Source organism: Rhinatrema bivittatum, chromosome 1 (assembly GCF_901001135.1).
Source record: "Rhinatrema bivittatum chromosome 1, aRhiBiv1.1, whole genome shotgun sequence".
NCBI lineage: Eukaryota > Metazoa > Chordata > Amphibia > Gymnophiona > Rhinatrematidae > Rhinatrema > Rhinatrema bivittatum.
Genome location: NC_042615.1, coordinates 114,963,492 through 114,983,830, shown reverse-complemented (window position 1 = coordinate 114,983,830; position 20,339 = coordinate 114,963,492). Strand labels below are relative to the sequence as shown.

Sequence of the window (20,339 nt, the reverse complement as noted above, 5' to 3'; positions counted from 1 at the left end):
CTGCCTATCTTCTGCAGAGAGCTGCAGGGAGACACTATGAAAACCTCCCAAGGAATGCTGAGAAACTCCAGAGCGTAGCTGTTTCTTATCACCTCCAGAACCCACTGGTCTGATGCACCTCTGATATAAAAAAAAAAAAAAAAAGAAGGAGGTGACCCCCCCCCCATCTCCTGTTCCTGGGGTGGCCAGCACACCTTCAATGAGGGGGTCAGGAGGCACCACCGCCCGAGCCTGCACCCCATCTGGGCTGCCTAGGGCGACAGGGATAAGACCTACCCAAAGGTCAAGCCCTCTGAGAAGCTACTCTGTAGGGGCAAAAGTGTTTGAAACCCCTAGCACTACCTCACGCCAAACAAGCATGGCGCCTGCTTTTTATCCACTGGCCATTTTTTTTTTTACAACTCACTCCCAAAAAAAAGTGATCCTTTAAAGGGAAATTTCATAAGATAAGATTAGACTTTGAAATTGTATCAGCCAACCAATTTCTCAGCCGTAGCTGACACCCGGCAGCTATCATCAAAGCCACCCCTCTGACTGGAAGTGTGGATCAATTTGCAGCCCACATCTGCCAAAAAGGCGAATACCGGTTCCATCACTGCCCTGGAATTCAAACCAGATTCATCGACTTTCTGAGAGAGAAGCAAGCAAGTGCTAGCCACCAGGGAGCAGCAAGAGGCTATCTGAAAATTCATTGCCATCGCCTCAAAGGCCTGCTTAAGGATAGCCTCAATTCTCCTATCCTGCGCATCTTTCCGTGCCATTCCCCCTTCTACAGAGATAGTCGTCCACTTGGTGACGGCACACACCAGTGCACCCACTTTTGGAAAGCTCAACTGCTCTCTCACTGCTGGATCCAGGAGGTACAACACTTCCAAGGCCAGTCCCCCTTTAAAATTAGCGACCAGGGCATCCCATTCAAGATCACTCAATTCTTCAATAGCATCCATAATGTGGAAGAAACATGATGCTTTCCGCAAAGAAATTAAAATGGGATTTTTCTTTGGCTCAGACATGGAATCAGCACCCGGCACCCTGAGCATCTTGAATATCTGGGCGATCAGAGCCGGAAACTCATCTCTGTGAAAGAAACACAACATTGTTCTATACGGCTCCAACCCCGGAGGAATTTCCACATCCTCCAGGGAGTAAGGATCTCCATCATCTGTGCCATCTGGGTCCCTATCGGCGTGATCTGCAGCAGGTCTAGACATACTCCGATGCTTACCTATGGCACCAGGCATGCGGAGATCCGCTGCCTGTATCCTGAACTCTGAGGTTTGGATAGGGCCACCAATTGCACCTGAAGAAAGGACTGCAGCCCTTGAAAAAATTCCACCCAAGCAAAGGCAGAAGGATCCATACCAAAACCAAGGGGTGTCGATCCTGCTTCCACTGAGTTGCCTTCCCCTGCTGATGAATCAGTTAGGGGAGCCCCAAAACTAGGCAAAATCTCTGCCAGGTTCCCCTCTAGTCCCATTCCCACATCATGCTGAGAAGGGCCGGGCTAAGCAAAATCAGTTGAAGACCACACTCCCTGAGCCTCCAAGCAGCGCACCTAAGTTAAAGGGAATGCCAGGCTGTGATGCCCGAATATGGCAAGCCGCACAGGCTTCTTCACTACCAGCACCATGGAAAAACGCCTGCTAGTAACATGCTCCCAAAAGCGTCTGACAAATGTGCACCCAGCTCAATATGGGGGCCATATCGGAGCTGGCGGGGACAGTTGTAAATCTGATCTCCTGAAAGGTGTTATGTGGGGGTATGTCTGCTATGCCTTTGTTGTGTCAAATGTCATTGTTTTCAAAGTTGTATGTTTGTTTTAGAAAAGTTACAAATAAAGAGTTTAAAAAAGTGTGTCCCCCAGCTGCGCGCCTGCACAAGCGAGCCTGGACAGGGCACCCAACACGCGGTCCATGTAGATGCCCACTTGAGCGCACACCCGAGCGCGCAAGTGCGAACCAACATGACAATTTCATGGCAAACGTGCAGAAAAGCACGCAAAATCCACCACAGTTTACTATGCGGCATCTAAGCAAGGCCTGAGAGCAGGACCTGGCCAAAAAAGCTGCTCAACCCATCAAGCTTCCACGACTCCCTAAGGTCCCCCAGACGTCTCAGAGCTCAGAGACCAGAAGGGCAATGGAATCCATAAAATTAACTCCCCTTTTTCTTTTTTTTTACTCTTTACCTGAGCTCAGCTCGTGCTGGCCGAGTACAGAGTCTGTCTCTGGCTGTGGGGGGAAGAGGGCAAAGGCCTTCACCACATTCTCGGCTTCCTGCAGCTGCTAGCCTCTCAACTGTCTCTCTACAGCTAAGACCATGCCAGAAAACCAGTTACCGAACCGAGGCACTCTACTGAGGGAGAGATCCGCAGATATCACCTCAGGAAAACTCGACCGAGGGAGGAACCATGAGGTATCATCACAGGAGAGCGGGTAGAGTTAGTTTCCTTCTAAATTTTTTTCTTTTTTTTTTTTTTTTTAAGCAATCTCCAGTAGGGAGATGCACATCCAGCATCTGCTGGAGACAAAGAATACTAGCAGGCTAATGTCAGTACATGGCTAAAGGTACCATGACGTCAGCTTTGCTCCATCTCCATCTGCTGGTGGAGGTGCATAACCCACTGGTGTAGATTAACGTGTCTAAATGCTAAGAAAGAGATTTTATAGAAAGGAAATCAACTGAGTCCTGAATCGTCAGAACAGTCTCTGAAATGAGGAGGAAGAAAACGTGTCCAACAAGAGCCACAAAGGACTGAGGGGATCGCGTGCAACAGTCTGGAAGGTTGAAGTCCCATGCAGGTCAAGTAAAGCCTTCTAGGTTTTTCCTATAGCTGTAGAAGAAGTGCTCTGTATCAGTGCTATTGGATGGTGTCAATGGAGAAAAGTAAAAATAATGACAATCAATATTTTATTACAAAATATTACAAAATGTACTTGTAATTTTAAGGTCAAGTCAGGTTGAAAATTTTACACAATTTTGTTAAGTGTAAAGAATAAAGGGCATTAACTCTCTTCAAAATATAAGCATTCTGACTAAAACAATCAGCTGGAACAAAGGCATAAATAATGTAGTAAGCTTTTTAACTTGTATATCAATTGAAAAGATACTCCACTTGATCTTAGCCAAAAGGCCGAGAAGCGATATCACATCAATTGAAAAGATAATAAAAAGTTTATGTATGTGATAGGCAATTAGTGAAACTTGGGTTATGCACACAAAAACTGAGCTTTTAATATTTCCCCTGCCAACAACAAATTTTGTGCACACATCATTTAGCTGGGTCAGAAGAAGTGTTCTGGGGTGGAGTTACACTTTAGCTGGTTATCACTCATAATGGGTGCTCTCCAGTTAAGTTTACATGCATAAATTTGGTCAGAAAAATGACAGTCATAACTTTATTCATGTATATTCTTCGGGAGACGTGTGCTTAAGTCGTAATGCATATCCAGGACAAGTTATATGCATAACTTTCCTTGGATAAATCTGTTGCTCACTGCATCACTGAATACTGACCTATGTTTACGTAGTAGATTCCGGTTTATTGCACAATATGTCTACATTTTTCTGTATCACCCTATGTATTTTGTTTGTATGCCTAGTTATCTCAGTTACATGCTGTTATGTTCGGTGTGTCTTTGAATACAAAGTGGACCCTTGGGTTGTGGAGAGTGGAGACTCCGCCCACAGGGAGGAGCCCTGTGGTCCCTTACCACAACAGGCAAAGTCTCAGCAGTAAAGGACAAGAGCGGAATAACTATTATACAGCTGATGGTGATCCGAGGGGTGGATCAATGGAGTCAGTCCAGATAGTGCGTAGTGCAGAGTGGTCCGGTGAATACCTTCTCTAGGCGTAGCTTGTGCTGGCAATTCCGGTAGTGGTCCACAGCGCGGGGTAACCCGAGAATCCGTGCCACAAAGGTAGTAGAGCAGGTTCTGTACTCACACCAGTACTGTAGAAGTAGATGGAAGATCAGACACAGGAGGTCCAGTAGGAACAGCGAGGGTCGTTCAGGAACGATGCAGGAGTCACTGGAATGAGAGAGAGAGAAATGGCTCTCCGAGGAGCAGATAGCCCTGAGTGTGGCAAGGCCCCCGAGGAGCGAGTACCTAGGATACTCAGAGAGACGAAGTCCCAGCAAGGCGGAAATAGCAGGAAGGAATCCTTGCTAACTCGTATAGCAAGAGTTCAACTGAGTTTAAGTATAGTAGACAGGTGATGTCATGCGGTGGGGACGCCCCCAAGGTTCCCGCCATGAGGTGATTAAGAGGGCAGGCGCGTGTGTGCCTTAGGTGAACCCGGATGTAAGATGGCTGCCAGGAGCGCCCAAGCCGTCCCGAGCACGCCATGAGGGTCAGAGTGTGGAAGCGGAGGCCACCATTCTCCCCAGACTCTGAGCTGCATATAGAAAGGAGGTGAGCAGCAAAGGTCGCAGCTGCCTGCGACCGAAGTGCGCAACACATGCAACACTCTACTAATTTATTTATCACAATATGGAATAAATACCAGTTAAGAGCAATTTCAGGAGGCATCATTTAAATTCTAAGCTGCCTCTGTTTAGAGTTATTTGTTTCCCCTTTTCTACTGTAATTAATTCATGATAAAAATGGAGAAACACCTTACATGGGGAGGGGCGGGATCTAAAGCAACAAGTAACAGTGATAGGATAGCCAAACATCTTACTGTCCTGTTCTGTCCAGGCCAATACAATTACATTTTGTTACTATTGTTCAGCTGAAATCAAAACATTTAATAGTTCTAAACATTATACAGTGGGATTAAAAGGTCCCATGCATAAGCATAAATTCCCAGCAATCCTATTCTTTGTGGCTTATGTGATTCTTGACACATATAATGGCCTTCTCAGCTCACCCTCTCCTTCCTGCTTTTCTGTATTAGTTTGCAAATGAGTATTGTAGGTGCAGAGGGACTTTTCAATCACTTTGACTATGAGAAAAATAACTGATATTTCAAATACCTAAATGAGTAATACTCAAAAGGAAAGACTCAAGCCAGGTAAGCTTATCTGCTTTAAATAAAAGCAAAAATCAGACAGCCTTGCACTCTTTTCACAGCTGGTCTGTGCTTGCTGACCTAACACAGTGAATTAATCAGTATACAAGGCAGTACCTCATTACAAGATTAATTTACTTTGAAGGTAACAAGATTTCATATAAATGAATGACAGCACTGTATTCCAATTTCTTTGTTTTATTTTGTTTTATATTTTGAAATTGCAGCTAAGTTTTACATATTTCATTATACATCACTTTGAGCAGCTTTCTGATTGGAAAGATGGTTAAAAATGTTTAAATTAAGGAGAAATTACTACCTACTTGATAACTTCCTTTCTTCTAAAGGAAGGTAGGCCAATCCACACGAGTGGGTTATGCACCTCTACCAGCAGATGGAGATGGAGTAAAGCTGACGTCACAGACATATAGCCCTGTTCTGACATCAGGCCGCCAGTATTCTCAGGAAAAGTCAAACCGTGGACAAACTGATTATACCTGAACATGACTAATAACCATCAACCACTCATGCTTCCAACCAATTGGGAACACCGAGCTCGGACAAAAGAATGAACATTCACTAAACTGAAAGGCTGGGTATGACATTTACTAGACCTTCAACGAAGAAACTCGAACACTCTACATCATCCGCACATAAAAGGACAAATTAAAGACAAGTCGGCAGCTAAGGACGGGTTGTGGATTGGCCTGCCTTCCTTAGAAGAAAGGAAATCATCAGGTAAGTAGTAATTTCTCCTTTGCACTCAGACAGGCCAATCCACACAAGTGAGATGTACCAAACCAACTCCCAAACAAGGCGGGACGCTGCCCGCGGTCCAGTCAATAACGCATGTGCATAGACTGTGTCCTCCCGAGCCTGAACATCCACTTGGAATCCACACTTGGAAAAAGTGTGTAAAGAGGTCCACTTTACCACTCAGCAAATCTCAACAGGCAACAATAATCGAAGCTCTGCCCACGATACCATCTGAGCCTTAGTGGAATGCGTTCTAACTTGCTTTGGCAAAGGAATCTCGGCTTCCAATTAGCAGCTGTGATAACTTCCTTAACCCAACAAGCTATAGTTGCCTGTGTCGCCGGTTTACCTCCACCATGGAGCACAAACGGTTGATCAGACTTTGTAACAGATTTAATAACCTTCAAGTACTGCATCAGATGCCGCTTGACATCCAAGGCATGCAAAAGATGATACTCATTCTCACCGTGGGCAGGGAAAGAGACTGATTCAAATGAATCTCTGAAACCACCTTTGGCAAAAAGGAAGGTACTATCCACTTGTGTGGATTGGCCTGTCTGAGTGCAAAGGAGAAATTACTACTTACCTGATGATTTCCTTTCTTCTAAGGAAGGCAGGGCAATCTACAGTGCACAATTAAGCTCTGAAATTTGTTGGCAGAGGATGTGGTTAGTGCAGTTAGTGTAGCTGGGTTCAAAAAAGGTTTGGATAAGTTCTTGGAGGAGAAGTCCATTAACTGCTATTAATCAAGTAGACTTAGGGAATGGCCTCTGCTATTACTGGCAACAGTAGCATGGGATCTTCTTGGTGTTTGGGTACTTGCAAGGTTCTTGTGGCCTGGTTTGGCCTCTGTTGGAAACAGGATGCTGGGCTTGATGGACCCTTGGTCTGACCCAGCATGGCAATTTCTTGTTTTCTTATGTAGCTTTACCGGCTCCAGAGTCACATGCAGAAACTGCTCACGGCAAGAAAGAACCCGCAGCTCGAAAACCCGACATGCTTATCAGATTGCCATGAGAAAAATCTGTCTTCAAGGTAACTGCAAGGATAGACCATCTAGCTGTCGAAAGCTATTTAACCCTATTACAAAACAAATCAGGGGAGATCCTTCAATTGAGCAAATATTCTACTATATAATATTGTATTCCCATAATAAGAAAAAAGGAGAGGTTACAGATTTCTCTCTTTATTTTTAACCGACTTCAACATCCGAGGGTGGTATAATAGGTTCAGTTCCTTGGATCTGATGAGATTCTAAATATTTTTCCAATTCCTCCGGGTCAAAAAATATATATCTTACCCCATTAACCCTCGTAATACATTTAACATGGGAACCTAATTACTATTTGAGCCCCAAAAGTTCTTGCCTGGGTTGCAAGGGTCAGAAATCTTTTACGCCTTTGCTGAGTCGTCTTAGATACATCCAGATTTTCTGTCCCAGATAGAAAGAAGATCTTTTTCAAAGAAACAATTTTAATATATTGTCTCTGTCAGAAGACAATGTAAATTTTACGACCAAAGTACTCCTTTTTTTTATCTGGGATTCAAAGGAAGTTTCTAGTAATTCTGAAACATTTAACGATCCTTCTTCAAGCGGTTGATTGTTCATTGCTCCATTTTTTATTCCAACTAAAAAGTAAACTTTTGATAGTGGCGGTAACACATCTATGGGTATTTGTAAAATCTCTTGAAGATAGTTTTTAAACTGTTCTCTTGGTGAAACCATCTTACATTTAGGAAAATTCAAGATCCTTAAATTGGTATCTCTTACTGAATTTTCTAAATTCTCAACTTTTTTATACATCATTTCTCCTTGTATCAAAGAACTTTGCACCTTTTTTATTTGAATAATATCCAAGTCCAGTTTTTCCATTTTTTCAGTATGTTGATTCAAAACAGGATTAATAAAATGAATTTGTCTCTTTTATAGCCACTGTAAGGTTTGCTATAAAGTTTTGCAGAGTAGTAATTGCCTGCCACAGCGAATCCATTGTTACAACTTTTGGTTTTTCCAGTAATAAATGTGGGGTAAACATTACCGTAAAGACGCTTGTGAATCCCCAATCCTCAGGAACTGAGCCGGCTCTCTCTTTGTCTCCGCGGCTCAGTGACCGCTACTGACTCGACCCGAGTCGAGGTGCCCTTCCGCCCGAGGGGTGGATGCTGTCGGTCCTCCTGCCTTAGTTGGCGTTGTGATGGCCCCTGCTGTTCCCTCCTCGAATGGGCTCACCCCAAAAGACGCCATCCATCAATGAAGTGTGTCAGGGCCCGCAGTTGCAGCGCTCGTGGGTGGGGAGGGTGTCGTCAGTGCTCCAGGACTGAGAGTGACTTCTCCCAGGAGTGGGGGTGTTTGCTCACCACCCTCCGCTCTCGCGGGAACCTCCAGAGTTGTTGAGTCTGATGGTGGGTAAAAGCCCACAATGGTTGTCTAAATTAGCGTGGGTCTCTGAGGGGTTGAAGCTCCCTCTCCGACTCGTCCTTTTCTTATGAGGATTCATTATCAGCCACGCTGATAAAGGTAAAAAAGTAACCAAAACGCAATTTGCAGGAGCTACTAACATCACCTCCTCTCCTTACGGTGCCATCTTGAATCTCCCCATATTTTCATTTTCAAAAGAATAATAAACCGGCACCATTAAACCATAAACTAAAATATTAGCACAGAGGAAATCACATTTAATTATTTTTCACATTCTAAACAAACTACGGTATTGTCCTCAAACTGTGCAACCAGTTTGCTACTACTTAATATATATCAAAAGCCCCTAGTCTTAACTATTTCCTACAGTAAAATAGGATCTCACAGCCATATAAGAGTAAGAAAGTGAAAATATATTTAGAGAAGGAAGATGATTATAAAAGCAGAATATTTTGCAAAAAATTCATGTTATTCTTCAGGATAAGAGGCAGTTCAAATCTAAATTTAATTTATTCCAAAACTGGCTATGTTGAATGCTCCCTTTATTATTCTGTAGTACTAGGCAAAAAGAAGAGATAAAAACAAAAAGCTATTTCACTTTGTTTTTCTGGAATTTCTTCAGGTCTTTCTCAGACCCCTACTTAGGGGTGGAACTTCAGGTTCTAGCACATTTTCTTTGAAATACAGAAACAAAGAACTTTGTTTTGTAATTAAGTTTGCCTGCTATAAGTATACAACACTATAAAAATTTTTTTACACATTTTAGGTATACTGTAACAGTTAACTTTTATATCAACTATGCTCAAGCGCTGTTTTAATCACTGTTCAACTTTGTACTCTATTTTAAACTTCTCTCATTTGTGTCACATTTGTGACAAACTTTACTGAAGGTTCCATGTAAAGTAAAGTAAAGTACTTACTTATAGTAAAACCAGAATTCCGTGTATGTTGTCACAAGGTAAACTCTTTGTCCATCTTGTTTGTTTTCCTTTTCCAGGGCAAATACATGCACAACCTTTGCAAAAGCAGAAAAGAATGCTGAAGTCTTTTTTTCACTCAATCTTAGCAGCAAAGTTTCCAGTGCATAACGTATATAAAATAAATCTATACCAACAAAAAAAACCTGCAGCAGCTCAATGAATGGAAACAGCTACAGAAGTCTCTTGCTATAACAAACTTCCTAAAACAAGTTGAAGCTTTCTCCACAGACCAGTCAGTCATTCTTGTGCAGTATTTATTAGAGAACTCAGTCTGTATTATAGCAAATCTTCTTCATTACAAATATATTGGTTTCCAGGCTAGTTCATGGATTATAAAGAGGGAGGTCTAGGATTTACTTGAGCAATAATCCATCATGGTTAGGTCATTTACTTGGAATAGACAAGACAATTCATGACAGTAAACGTTCTGTCTGAAATAAGTTTGCTTACCATAAGCAGTGCTTTTCATGGATGGTTGAATGAATTAGCCATGACAGGTGGGTGATGTCATCTGGCAGCACTGAACAGAATTCTCTCTCTCTTACGGACCAATACAGAAAAACCCGCAAGAGAGCCGGCACGTGCCCAGGCCACTCTCCTGGGCACATGATTCAATAAGAAAAAATATGCAAATGAGGGCCCGCAGTAAAAAGGAGGCGCTAGGGACACTAGCGCATCCCTAGCGCCTCCTTTTTGACAGAAGCGGCGGCTGTCATTGGGTTTGACAGCTGACGCTCAATTTTACCATCGTCTGTTCTCGAACCCGCTGACAGCCACGGGTTCGGAAAACAGACGCCGGCAAAAATTGAGCGTCCATCTTTCAACCCGCGGGCAGATTTAAAATGTTTTTTTATTTTTTTTATTTTTTTTTTGGGGCCTCCAACTTAATTTCGCTATGATATTAAGTCAGAGGGTGAAGAGAAAAGCAGTTTTTCTACTTTTCTGTACGCTTTCCCAGTGCCAGCCGAAATTAACTCCTGCCTTTGGCTGGCGTTAATTTCTGAAAGTAAAATGTGCGGCTTGGCTGCACATTTTACTTTCTGTATCACACGGGAATAACTAATAGGCCCATCAACATGTTGCAGGCGCTATTAGTTTCGGGGGGGGGGGGGGGGCCGCGCGTTTTCCACACGCTATTACCCCTTACTGTATAAGGGATAAAAATAGCGCGTCAAAAACGCACGTCCAACCGCGGGCTAACAGTGCGCTCGGCCTGAGCGCACTTTACTGCATCAGCCCATTAGCTAGCAAAGCTTTTGCTCTACTATGCATGTATGGGAATTCCCACTCCGGTGCTCAATTGCAAGACCCCTCAATTGATTTTAGAGCTAAACAGTCTCATCTCTAGGGAGGCGAGTGGGTATTTAGCGTGGCTATTTCATCCTATGGAACAAAAACAAACAGTCTATGGTAAGTAAACTTGCTTTTTCCATTGATAAGCGAGGCTGAATTACCCATGACAGGTGAGGATTCCCACACTGAGGGCTGCCACAAAGTGAAGACTACTGGGTAAACAACTGCTTGTCAAATGTAGCCACTTTGAGAGACAGTAAATGCTATCTAAAAAGTGTGTAGACCTTTTTTTTATAGTAATGGGAAAACAAAGGTGTGCACAGATGACCATGTTGCAGCTTTGCAAATCTCTGAGAGGTACAGCTTGCAGATGAGCCATTGATTAAGGCATGGCTCTATCTTGATGTTCCTTGATGGTGTCTAATTTGTAGGCCTGCTAGCGTACAGCAGTGTATGATGCAGTCTGTTAACCAGTTGGACAATGTTTGTTTCGCCAGTTATTCCCAACCTGTTAAGATTATAAGAGACAAATAGTTGTGAAGTCTGAAGATGTGGCAGAGTTCTTTTGTAGTAAGCCAAAGCCCTTTTACACTCTCTGACATGAAAGGCTCTCATTTTCAGAAAATGTGAGTGGTTACAGAGCACCACCTTGTTATCGAAGAATTGCATATATGGTATGTAATGAACTAAAGCCTGAAGATCGCTAACTTCTGGCTGATGTGACTGCTACAAAGATATTACTTTACACTTTAGAAACTTGAGAGAAGCCAACTCTAATGGTTCAAATAGCGGCTTCATCAGTTATGCCAGAACAACATTTAGGTTCCATGGAATAGATGGTTTTGCAACTCAAGGCTTAGTATGCCATAGGCCTATAAAACAAAGTATGCCATAAGCCTTTCATGCACTTTGAAACTAATGGATGAGTGGAGATACGTTTACCATTAGTTAAATTATGCTAAGGCGATAGGGCACTGAGATGTACTCTTACTGATGAGGTGCTAAGCCCTGAAGCAGAAAAAGAGAGCAAATTGCTCAGTAATTCTTTGGTTCAAATGCAAATGGATTCAAGGTATGGTCTTGACACGATTTGGATAACCTTTTCCATTTAAAACCACAGGCACTTCTAGTGGATGGTTTTCTGGCAGACACTATTATGCCCTCGGCCTTCTTGAATAAGGATAATCTGGCGATCATTGAGTGCTCAACATCCAAGTCATCAAGTTGAATGAGGGAAGGTTTGAATGAAATAAGACTTCCCTCTTCTTGAGTTAATAAAGTATGGATCTGATCTGAAGAACTACTGAGGACTGCTGGATAAATGTACTAGATATGTGAACCATTCTTGTCTGGGCTATGCTGCAGCTATGAAGATCGAACGGACTCAGTCTTTGAGCCCTTTTTGCACCATTCTGACTTTCAGTGGAACTGGTGGAAAAGTGTAGATGAGATCCTTATTCCAATCGAGCAGAACATCCTGAGCTGCTCTGAGCTTGCTGAGAACAATGGAGCAAAACTGTTCCAATTTTCTGTTTTGCTCTAACATAAATAGATTGATTTCTGGAAGTCCCCACAGACTGAATAGTCTAATAATCTGTTGGCTGTTGTAGAGAACATTTATGTGATCAAAAAACTATGCTGTGGTGATCTAACATGTTGGAGATCCCTGGAAGGTAGGCTGCTTGCAGGACAGCTTGATGTTTACATGCCCATTCCCATATCTTTACTGCTTCTTGGTAAACAGTCCATGATCCTTTGCCCCCTTGTTTGTTCACATAAAACATAGCTATTTGGTTATTGATTTGAATGAAAATGTACTTCCTCTGCAGGAAACAAGTGAATGTTGTTAGAGCCCATCTGATCTTTCTCAATTCCTGGAATTTGATTTGAAAATCACTTTCTAGAAATGACCACGTTCCTGAAGTTTGAAAGGGTCCCTTGTGAGCCCCTCAACCTTTAATAGAGGCATCAGTCACCAATGAAACTTGGTAAGGAAGTAAGCGGAGTGGTGACTCTTCTTGAAGGATGCAGGGATTTATCCACTAGTGTGGATCCTGTTCATTTGCTGTGGAATCCCCACTTTGTTGTCAGGAATTGAGTAAGCTGGTTCAATTGGGAGCGGAGACCCCCACCATAGGAACCATACGTGAAGGTGGGTCAGTAAAACTGTGTGAAGTACAGCTACCATGTGGCCCAGAACAACTACATTTCTCTGGCTGTTGGCCAATCCACAAACAAACAGTTTGTATATAAGGTATCAGAGTATTTGCCTGATCTGATGGAAGGAAAGGTCTCTCCTGCAGTGAATGAATTCATGCTCTAATTACTTAGTTTTTCTGGGAAGGAATTATAGATTTCTCAAAATTCGTCAGGAACCCTATGGATTGTAACAGTTAAAACTGATTTTTGCAGGGAGGTTACCACAGCTTCCCTAAAGTTCGCTGTTACAAGCCAGTTGTCCAGATAAAGAAAGATTTGAATGCCCTGACGCTGCAGTCGTGCTGCTACTACAGCCAGGCACGTGGTTAAGACCTTGAGTGCTGCTGAGAGGCTGAAGTGGAGTACTCTATACTGATAGTGGGAGGAGTCTACCATAAAGCATAGGTAGTGCTAGTGGGAGGGATCAATGGTTACTAGAGTTGCGGGTTGTTTGTTTTTTTTAAGCTTAGGATGCTGTGGCAGTTAAAACCATTATTATCTAAATCTGATTTCCGTACTGTTCTACAGGTACTTGTGAGTAAACTTGATTACTGCAATGCATTACATATGGATTTTCCTAAATTGCTAGAGTGTTGCAACTTGTACAGAAAGGATCAGCGTAACTTATATCAGGTATAAAATGTCATGAGTAAAATACACCTATATTTGAAATGTTGCATTGGCTGCCTGTGCGTTAAAGACCTCAATTTAAGGTGCTACCACTATTGCATAGAGCAGTTTATTTGTTATAAGAACTTGCTATCCTCCTGGCTCAGACAGAAGGTCCATCAAGCCCAGTATTCTGTTTCCAAAAGTGGCCAATCCAGGCTATTTCTTAAGTCTATTTGGTAAATAACAGTTTATTTAATTTATTTAACAGCTTTTAATATACCGGCGTTCGTGAGGCACATCACGCCGGTTTACAATAAAACTTTGAGAAAGGAGGAAATTACAATAAACAGGGAGCGGGTGAGGGAGCAGGCGAGAAGGGGGGCGGGGGGATAGACATAGAAGAAGAAGGGATAGCAGCAGAGAAGATAGAGAAGAGTAACCATAATTGAGGAGGAGAAATTATTTACAGCAGAATAACTGCAGAGGTGAAATTATTTAAAGCAGGTTATAAACTACAACTTATTTACAGCAGAGTATAGGATACAACTAACTTATGGCAGATTGTTAGATACAAAAAATATTCAGATAGCATGCTAATGAGAAATTACATCCATAGGAGCGTTCAGATATTGCGAAGGATGAGGAGAAGCAGGGGTGGGGGGGAGGGGGCAGGTGTCTATGTTTATTGACTTATCCTGCAAGAATTTGTCCAAACCTTTTTTTAAACACAGCTACCCTAGCTGCCTTAACCACATCCTCCAATAATGAATTCCAGAGCTTAATTGTTCATTCAGAGATCCTTTTCCTGGTCGATAACTCCTAATATGGAACCTAACATGTAACTACAGTGTGGGTTACTTTTTCATATTGCATAACTTTGCTCTTGTCCACAATAAATTTCATCTGTCATTTAAATGCCCAGTCCTCAAGTTTTGCAAGATCCTCCTGCAATTTTTCACAATCAGCTTGTGATTTAACAACTTGGAAAAATTTTGCATAGTCTGCAATTTGATAAATTCACTCATTCTTTTCCAGATCATTTATAAATATATTAAAAAGCACCGGTCCCAATACAGATCCTTGAGGCAATCCACTATTTACCCTTCTCTGCTGAGAAAACTGATCATTTAGTCCTATTCTCTGCTTCCTATCTTTTAGCCAGTTTGCAATCCATAATAGGACATTGCCTCCTAGCCCATGACTTTTTAATTTTCTCAGAAGTCTCTCATGGGGCACTTTGTCAAATACCTTCTGAAAATCCAAATATGCTACAACTACTGGATCACCATTATCCACATTTATTAACCCCTTCAAACAAAAATGGAGCAGATTGATGAGGCAAGATTTCCTTTGTGTAAATCCATGCTGGCTGTGTCACATTAAACCACCCATGTCTTTCTATATGTTCTATGATTTTGTTCTTTAGAATAGTTTCCATAATGTTTTCCAGCACTGAAATCAAACTCACTGGTCTATAGTTTCCGGATCACTGCTGGAAGCTCTTTTTAAAGAATGGGGTTACACTGGCATGGTGAATGATGCTGATAGGTTACAAATTAGCAGTAATAGATCTGCATTTTCATTTTTTAGTTCTTTCAGAACTCTGGGGTGTATGCCATCTGGCCCAGATGATTTGCCACTTTTTTTTTTTTTCAATTTTTTATTTATGAATTTTCAATTTATACAGTCAAATTACCAAGACAGTAATAGCAGAACAAGAAAAACATTTGAATAAGAAATAAACATAATATTGTTTGAAATACAATAAAAATAATTCTTGTTCCTCCTAACTACATGAAAAATTAAGGATATCCTCTGTGAAATTTTTTATGAGCGAAACTAATTGAAATCTTAACTTAACCAGAAAATGTTATGGGATTTCCATCAATCTATATTAACCGGCTGTTTTCCCCCCTAGAAAATTTCTAAGTTGTTCTGGTTCTAGGAATGAGTAATTTTTCCCCTTGCTCTTGATGATACATCTATAAGGGTATTTTAATAAAAAGAATCCTCCTTTATCTACTACCTCTTTTCTAAGTAGTAGAAAACTCTTTCTATGGAGCTGAGTAGCCCTTACCAAATCCGGAAAGATCCATATTTTTTGTCCATAAATATTTTTTGATCTATTGCAAAAAAAAAAAAAAAAAAAAAGATTTAAGTATAACATCCTTATCAGTAATAAAGGCAAACTGTAACAACAATGTGCCTCTATATTTTATTTCTATCTTTCCTTGCGATGTTTGCAACAGATCAGAAATGTTTATGGATTCCTGATGTTCTTGAGAATTTTGTATTTGATCTAATTTTGTTGGAACTTTTTTCCTTATGCCTATATAAAAAGCCCTACTGGAAGGTTAACCTCTGGAAAATTTAGAATTTGCGTGATATATTCTTTAAACAGTTGCCTTGGTCCCAATTGATCTATGATGGGAAAATTTATTACCCTTAGATTTAAGGCCCTTATAATATTCTCCAAAAACTCAAATTTCCTTTGGAATTCTTCTTCCGTTTTAATTTGATGTTGAATTTTCTCTATCTGCACACATCTCTTATCTAAATCTTTAATTTCTTTTTGTTGTTCCTCTACTTTCTCCAAATTGATCTTTAGGAAATTCTTTAACTTCTTCCATAATTTTTCCTATTGAACCATCTAACTTTGCTATAAAAATGGTAGGAGGCTTTAATATCACTGATCTAACAGTATCCCGTTCCCTAGTTCCAATTAATTTCCCAATAGGAGTACTTTCCTTTTTTGGAGATGATAAAGAGCTATCAATATCGGATTCTTCCAATGATTCGGCTAGGGCTGGTGCCATTTGTACTTCAGTCTCAAGGGATTTTACAACTTTCAATTCCTCATTTCCTCCTGGTACAATCGGAGGGGACCTCCCTTCGCTACCGGGTGGGGGCGGTGTCTCCGGTGCCCCTGGACTCAATGATGTTTCTAAGACCATGGATGTAGGGATTCGCTCCACTCCCTCCTCCAACGCGGTCAGTCCATCGGGGTTTACAATTGGAGATCCTAGCCATTCTGATACACTTCGGTGCCCAGAATCAACATTTGGTAAATTTGAGGAAAGCCTTAATTTGGCCTTCCTTTTAGTGTGAGGCATATTTGAAGAGCGATTTCTCCGGGCTTCTTAGATTCTCAAAATGGACCATAACAATTCAAACATTCAGAGAGATATCCTTATGGAGGAGAGCAGGTAGGTGCAAGAAACACAATTAATATCCTACCTGTGGAGTAATGAGGAGTGGCGGAAACAGCTGAAAAAGCCGGGCTAAGCCGCTCATTTGTGTGTGCCCCTTAGGCACGCGCTGGTGTTGGCGGCGCGCCGCAACCAAGCCAGTTCTTATTGGGCTTGAGTCCGGGTCCGTCCTCTCACACTGAACGTGGAAACAGCTGTTAATCAGTCAGGTTAGTGAGCCCTCACACACCAACTTTTCCCTCCTTCAATCACAGACCTCAGCAAGGTAGGCAAGAAAAAAAAAACAAAAAAAAACCCAAAAAACACGGTTCACTTTCCAGCGAGTCAGGCAATACAATTAAATTTACCTCCTCCTGCTCCTCCGATTTGCCACTCTTTAACTTATCAATCTGCCTTATTACATCTTCCAGCTTCATAGTGATTTATATCAGTTCCTCTGAATCATCACCACTAAAAATGATTTCCGGTACAGGTATTGCCCCAATATCCTCTTCAGTAAAAACTGAAGCAAAGAATTCAGTCTTTCCACAATGGCCTTATCGTCCCTAACTGCCCCTTTAGCCCCTCGACCAGCTATCATCTAACCAATTCTCTCACCAGATTCCTGCTTCGCATATATTTTAAAAGTTATTATGACTTTTTACTTCTAAGACCAGCTTCTTTTCAAATTCTCTTTTAGCCTGCCTTATCAATGTTTTACATCTAACTTGCCAATGCTTATGTTTTTTCCTATTTTTTTCAGTTGGAACCTTTTTCCAATTTTTGAAAAGCATTTTGGCTAACATACCTTTTTTCACCTTGCCTTTTAAACATGCCCACAGTCATCTGGCCTTCCTTCCACTTATTTTTAATGGGTGGAATACATCTGGATTGGGCTTCTAAGATGATATGTTTAAACAATGTCATATACCAAAAGACACCCAAAAATTATCACAAACATGAACAAACTACAATAAGTATTTTAAAAATTATATATGTAAGGACCATCATACTAAGTACTCCTGGTTGTTATAACTTTCATTGCTTTTTATTTAATCATCGGTCCAAATTTCAAGAACTTTTGTAATCTTTTAGTAAATAAAATCTGCAAAAGCAAACACTTATCTGCGTCCTTTTATAATTAGAAATCCCAGTCCCGATACATACCGTGTTTCAAGGTAAAACCTCTGCATCAGGGGACTGCCTGAAGTCACAGCAATAGTGTCATATAAAGTTCAGACCATTCTATGGTATTGCTGTGACTTCAGACAATCCTCTGATGCAGAGGTTTTACCTTGAAACACGGTGCATGTCGGGACTGTTGGGATTTCCCTACATGGTCCCTACATAGATTAAGTATTTAAAAAATTATATATTTTGTTGTGCATTTTTAAACAATGGCCATGCCTGATGTAAAATCTTAACCTAACTGCACCTTTTAGATTTTTTCTAAATATTTTCCTCATTTTATCAGTCTCCATTTTGAAAGTTTAATGCTAGAGTTGTAGATTTACTTAATATCCTCCCAGTCAGTCAGTCAAATTTGATTGCACTATGATCACTGTTGCCAAGCAGCCCCACCACCATTACCTCTTGCACCAAATCCTGTGTTCCACTAAAAAATAGACCTAAAATGGATCCCCCTCTCATCAATCCTGGACCAACTGCTCCATGTAGTAATTTATTGCATCTAGAAATTTTACATCCCTAGCATGTCCTGATGTTACATTTACCCAGTCAATATTGGGGTAACTGAAATCTCCCATTATTACTGGACTGCCAAATTTATTAGCTTCCCTAATCTCCATTAGCATTTCATTGTTCATTTTGGCCAGATAGACATTAGTATACCCCATCACTAAACTCTTCCCCTTTATACAAGGAATTTCCACCCTTAAGGACTCCACTGTGCATATAGTTGTCTGCTAGATCTTTATCCTATTGGACTCCCTGCCATCCCTAACATAAAGCACCACACACACACACACACCAGGTTGATTCACCCTTTCATTGCAACATAATTTGTACCCTGGTATAGCAGAGTCCCATTGGTTATCTTCCTTCCACCAGGTCTCAGATGCCAATTATGTCTACCTTTTCAACGAGTGCTATTCATTCCAACTCTCCCATCTTACTTTTTAAACTTCTGGCATTAGCATACAGACATTTCAAAGTATGATTTTTGTTGATATTAACAATCTGCTTATTACTTGATGAGTATTTTGAACTCCTTTAACTCAGGTGGTTCTTATAGGCATATGGGCTACTATTGCTTTTACTGGAACCTCTCTGTTGGAATGCCCTATTTCTCCTGTTTCATTTGTAACTTTTGAAGATACCTCCCTCTGAACCATGTACTGCTGAGTGACTGTTGGCTTTCCCCCATGTTTTGGTTTAAAAGCTGCTCTCTCTCATTTCTGAAGGTTAGTTCCAGTTGCCATTCCTTCAGAATAGGCTCTCTCTTCCCCAAAATGTTGCCCATTTCCTAATAAAACTAAAGCCCTTTTCCCTGCACCATTGTCTCTGCCTGCCTCTGGGGTCCTGCACGAGGAGCAGGGAGCATTTCAGAGAATGCTACCCTGGAAGTTCTGGATTTAAACTTTTTACCTAACAGGGTAATTTTAAAAGGGACACGCGTGCGCCCATAAACACATGTATTGATAAGCGAGTGGAGAGATGCTACAATTGTAAATTGCGCTCGTAAGTTTGTGTGTATCATTTAAAATACCCCTCCTGCACGTATTTTGGCTAGGGCTTTAGTGGCTTTTATGTGCGTATGCAGGCGAATTTTAAAACATGCTCGTGTGAAGGACAGGCTAGTTTTTCCAAGTAGTCCACCAGTTTGCCCAGTTCATATCGAGGTCTTCAAGACTCCTCTGGTTCTTCATCCTGCAATACCCCCACTTGATCCCAAACCTCATGCTGGGCTAAATGCCCTAAAACACGGGTCCATGTTTTGTAATACTGCATCATGACTGCTGCCAACAACTCTCAAGCAGTCTCTTCAGTGAAAGAAAAATCAAGCCGGAAGCTGCCATGTTGCAAGACGACCCTCCCAATGCAGTACTACGAAACCTGGACGGGGAGTTTGCATCTTACTTGGACTGAGTTAAGTTTTTATTTGCATTAAAAAAATGTTTTAAAGTGTGTATTTTTGGCCTATGATTAAATGTAAGGCAATGAAGGTACTTTGCCAGAAGTGCCTATTATGATGGCCATTTAGAACATATAAATTTCGATGTTAGGATGGTTATTGGTTGATGTTATAGCTTTATCATTCCTATTTCACCCCCTTGCTGTTTTGCTCTGTGGAAGTAGAGGAGGCATCTGGTATCACTGGAATTGCCAGAAAGAATATCTCAAGAAATATGGTCTTTTAAAAGCACAGTAAGTATGCCTTGCAGAAGACCGTTAAACTGGTTCTGTGGAAAGGTACTGTACTGCCACACGCTGCTCCTTTATTTGAGCCACCGTTTCTATGAGCTTTTCTCTTAAGAGGTGATCACCCAGGAAGGGAACATCCGCCAGCTTGTCATGGATGTCATCGCGAAGGCTACTGCTTCTTAACTAAGCTATGCAATAAGTTCCTATAGAAGCTGTTGAGGTGCATGCTGTGGTATCAAATGCCTCATAGATAAACTGGATCAGATGGCGTGCACACATTTTTTTGCATTTGAGTGGTTGAAGATATGTAATTCCACCTTCACCAGTCAGAAGGAAAGGTTTTAAGGGGGAGGAGTCAAGATGGCCAACACATAGGGAGCAAGGAAGAACTGCTCTGTCGACCGTAATACCTTGATCAGTGGCATAGCTACGGGTGGGCAGTGGCCCACCCACTTTCCATTCAGGCCCACCCAAATTTCTTTGCAAGACACTGC

General features: G+C 41.5%; 1 protein-coding gene and 1 non-coding gene across 3 annotated transcripts in view; both read right to left on the bottom strand.

Annotated features, from left to right (window-relative positions):
- PRIMPOL (primase and DNA directed polymerase) overlaps positions 1-20,339 on the bottom strand; it is a 131,250-nt gene that overhangs the window by 85,815 nt on the left and 25,096 nt on the right. For both annotated transcript variants that reach the window (XM_029584955.1, XM_029584867.1), the window contains exon 3: positions 9,110-9,204. In XM_029584955.1, coding sequence (XP_029440815.1) covers positions 9,110-9,204 — 95 coding nt within the window. The remainder of the gene's footprint in view (positions 1-9,109; positions 9,205-20,339) is intronic.
- On the bottom strand, positions 2,963-3,145 carry LOC115082750. The gene has a single exon (XR_003854249.1). It is a non-coding gene; the product is annotated as a U2 spliceosomal RNA (small nuclear RNA).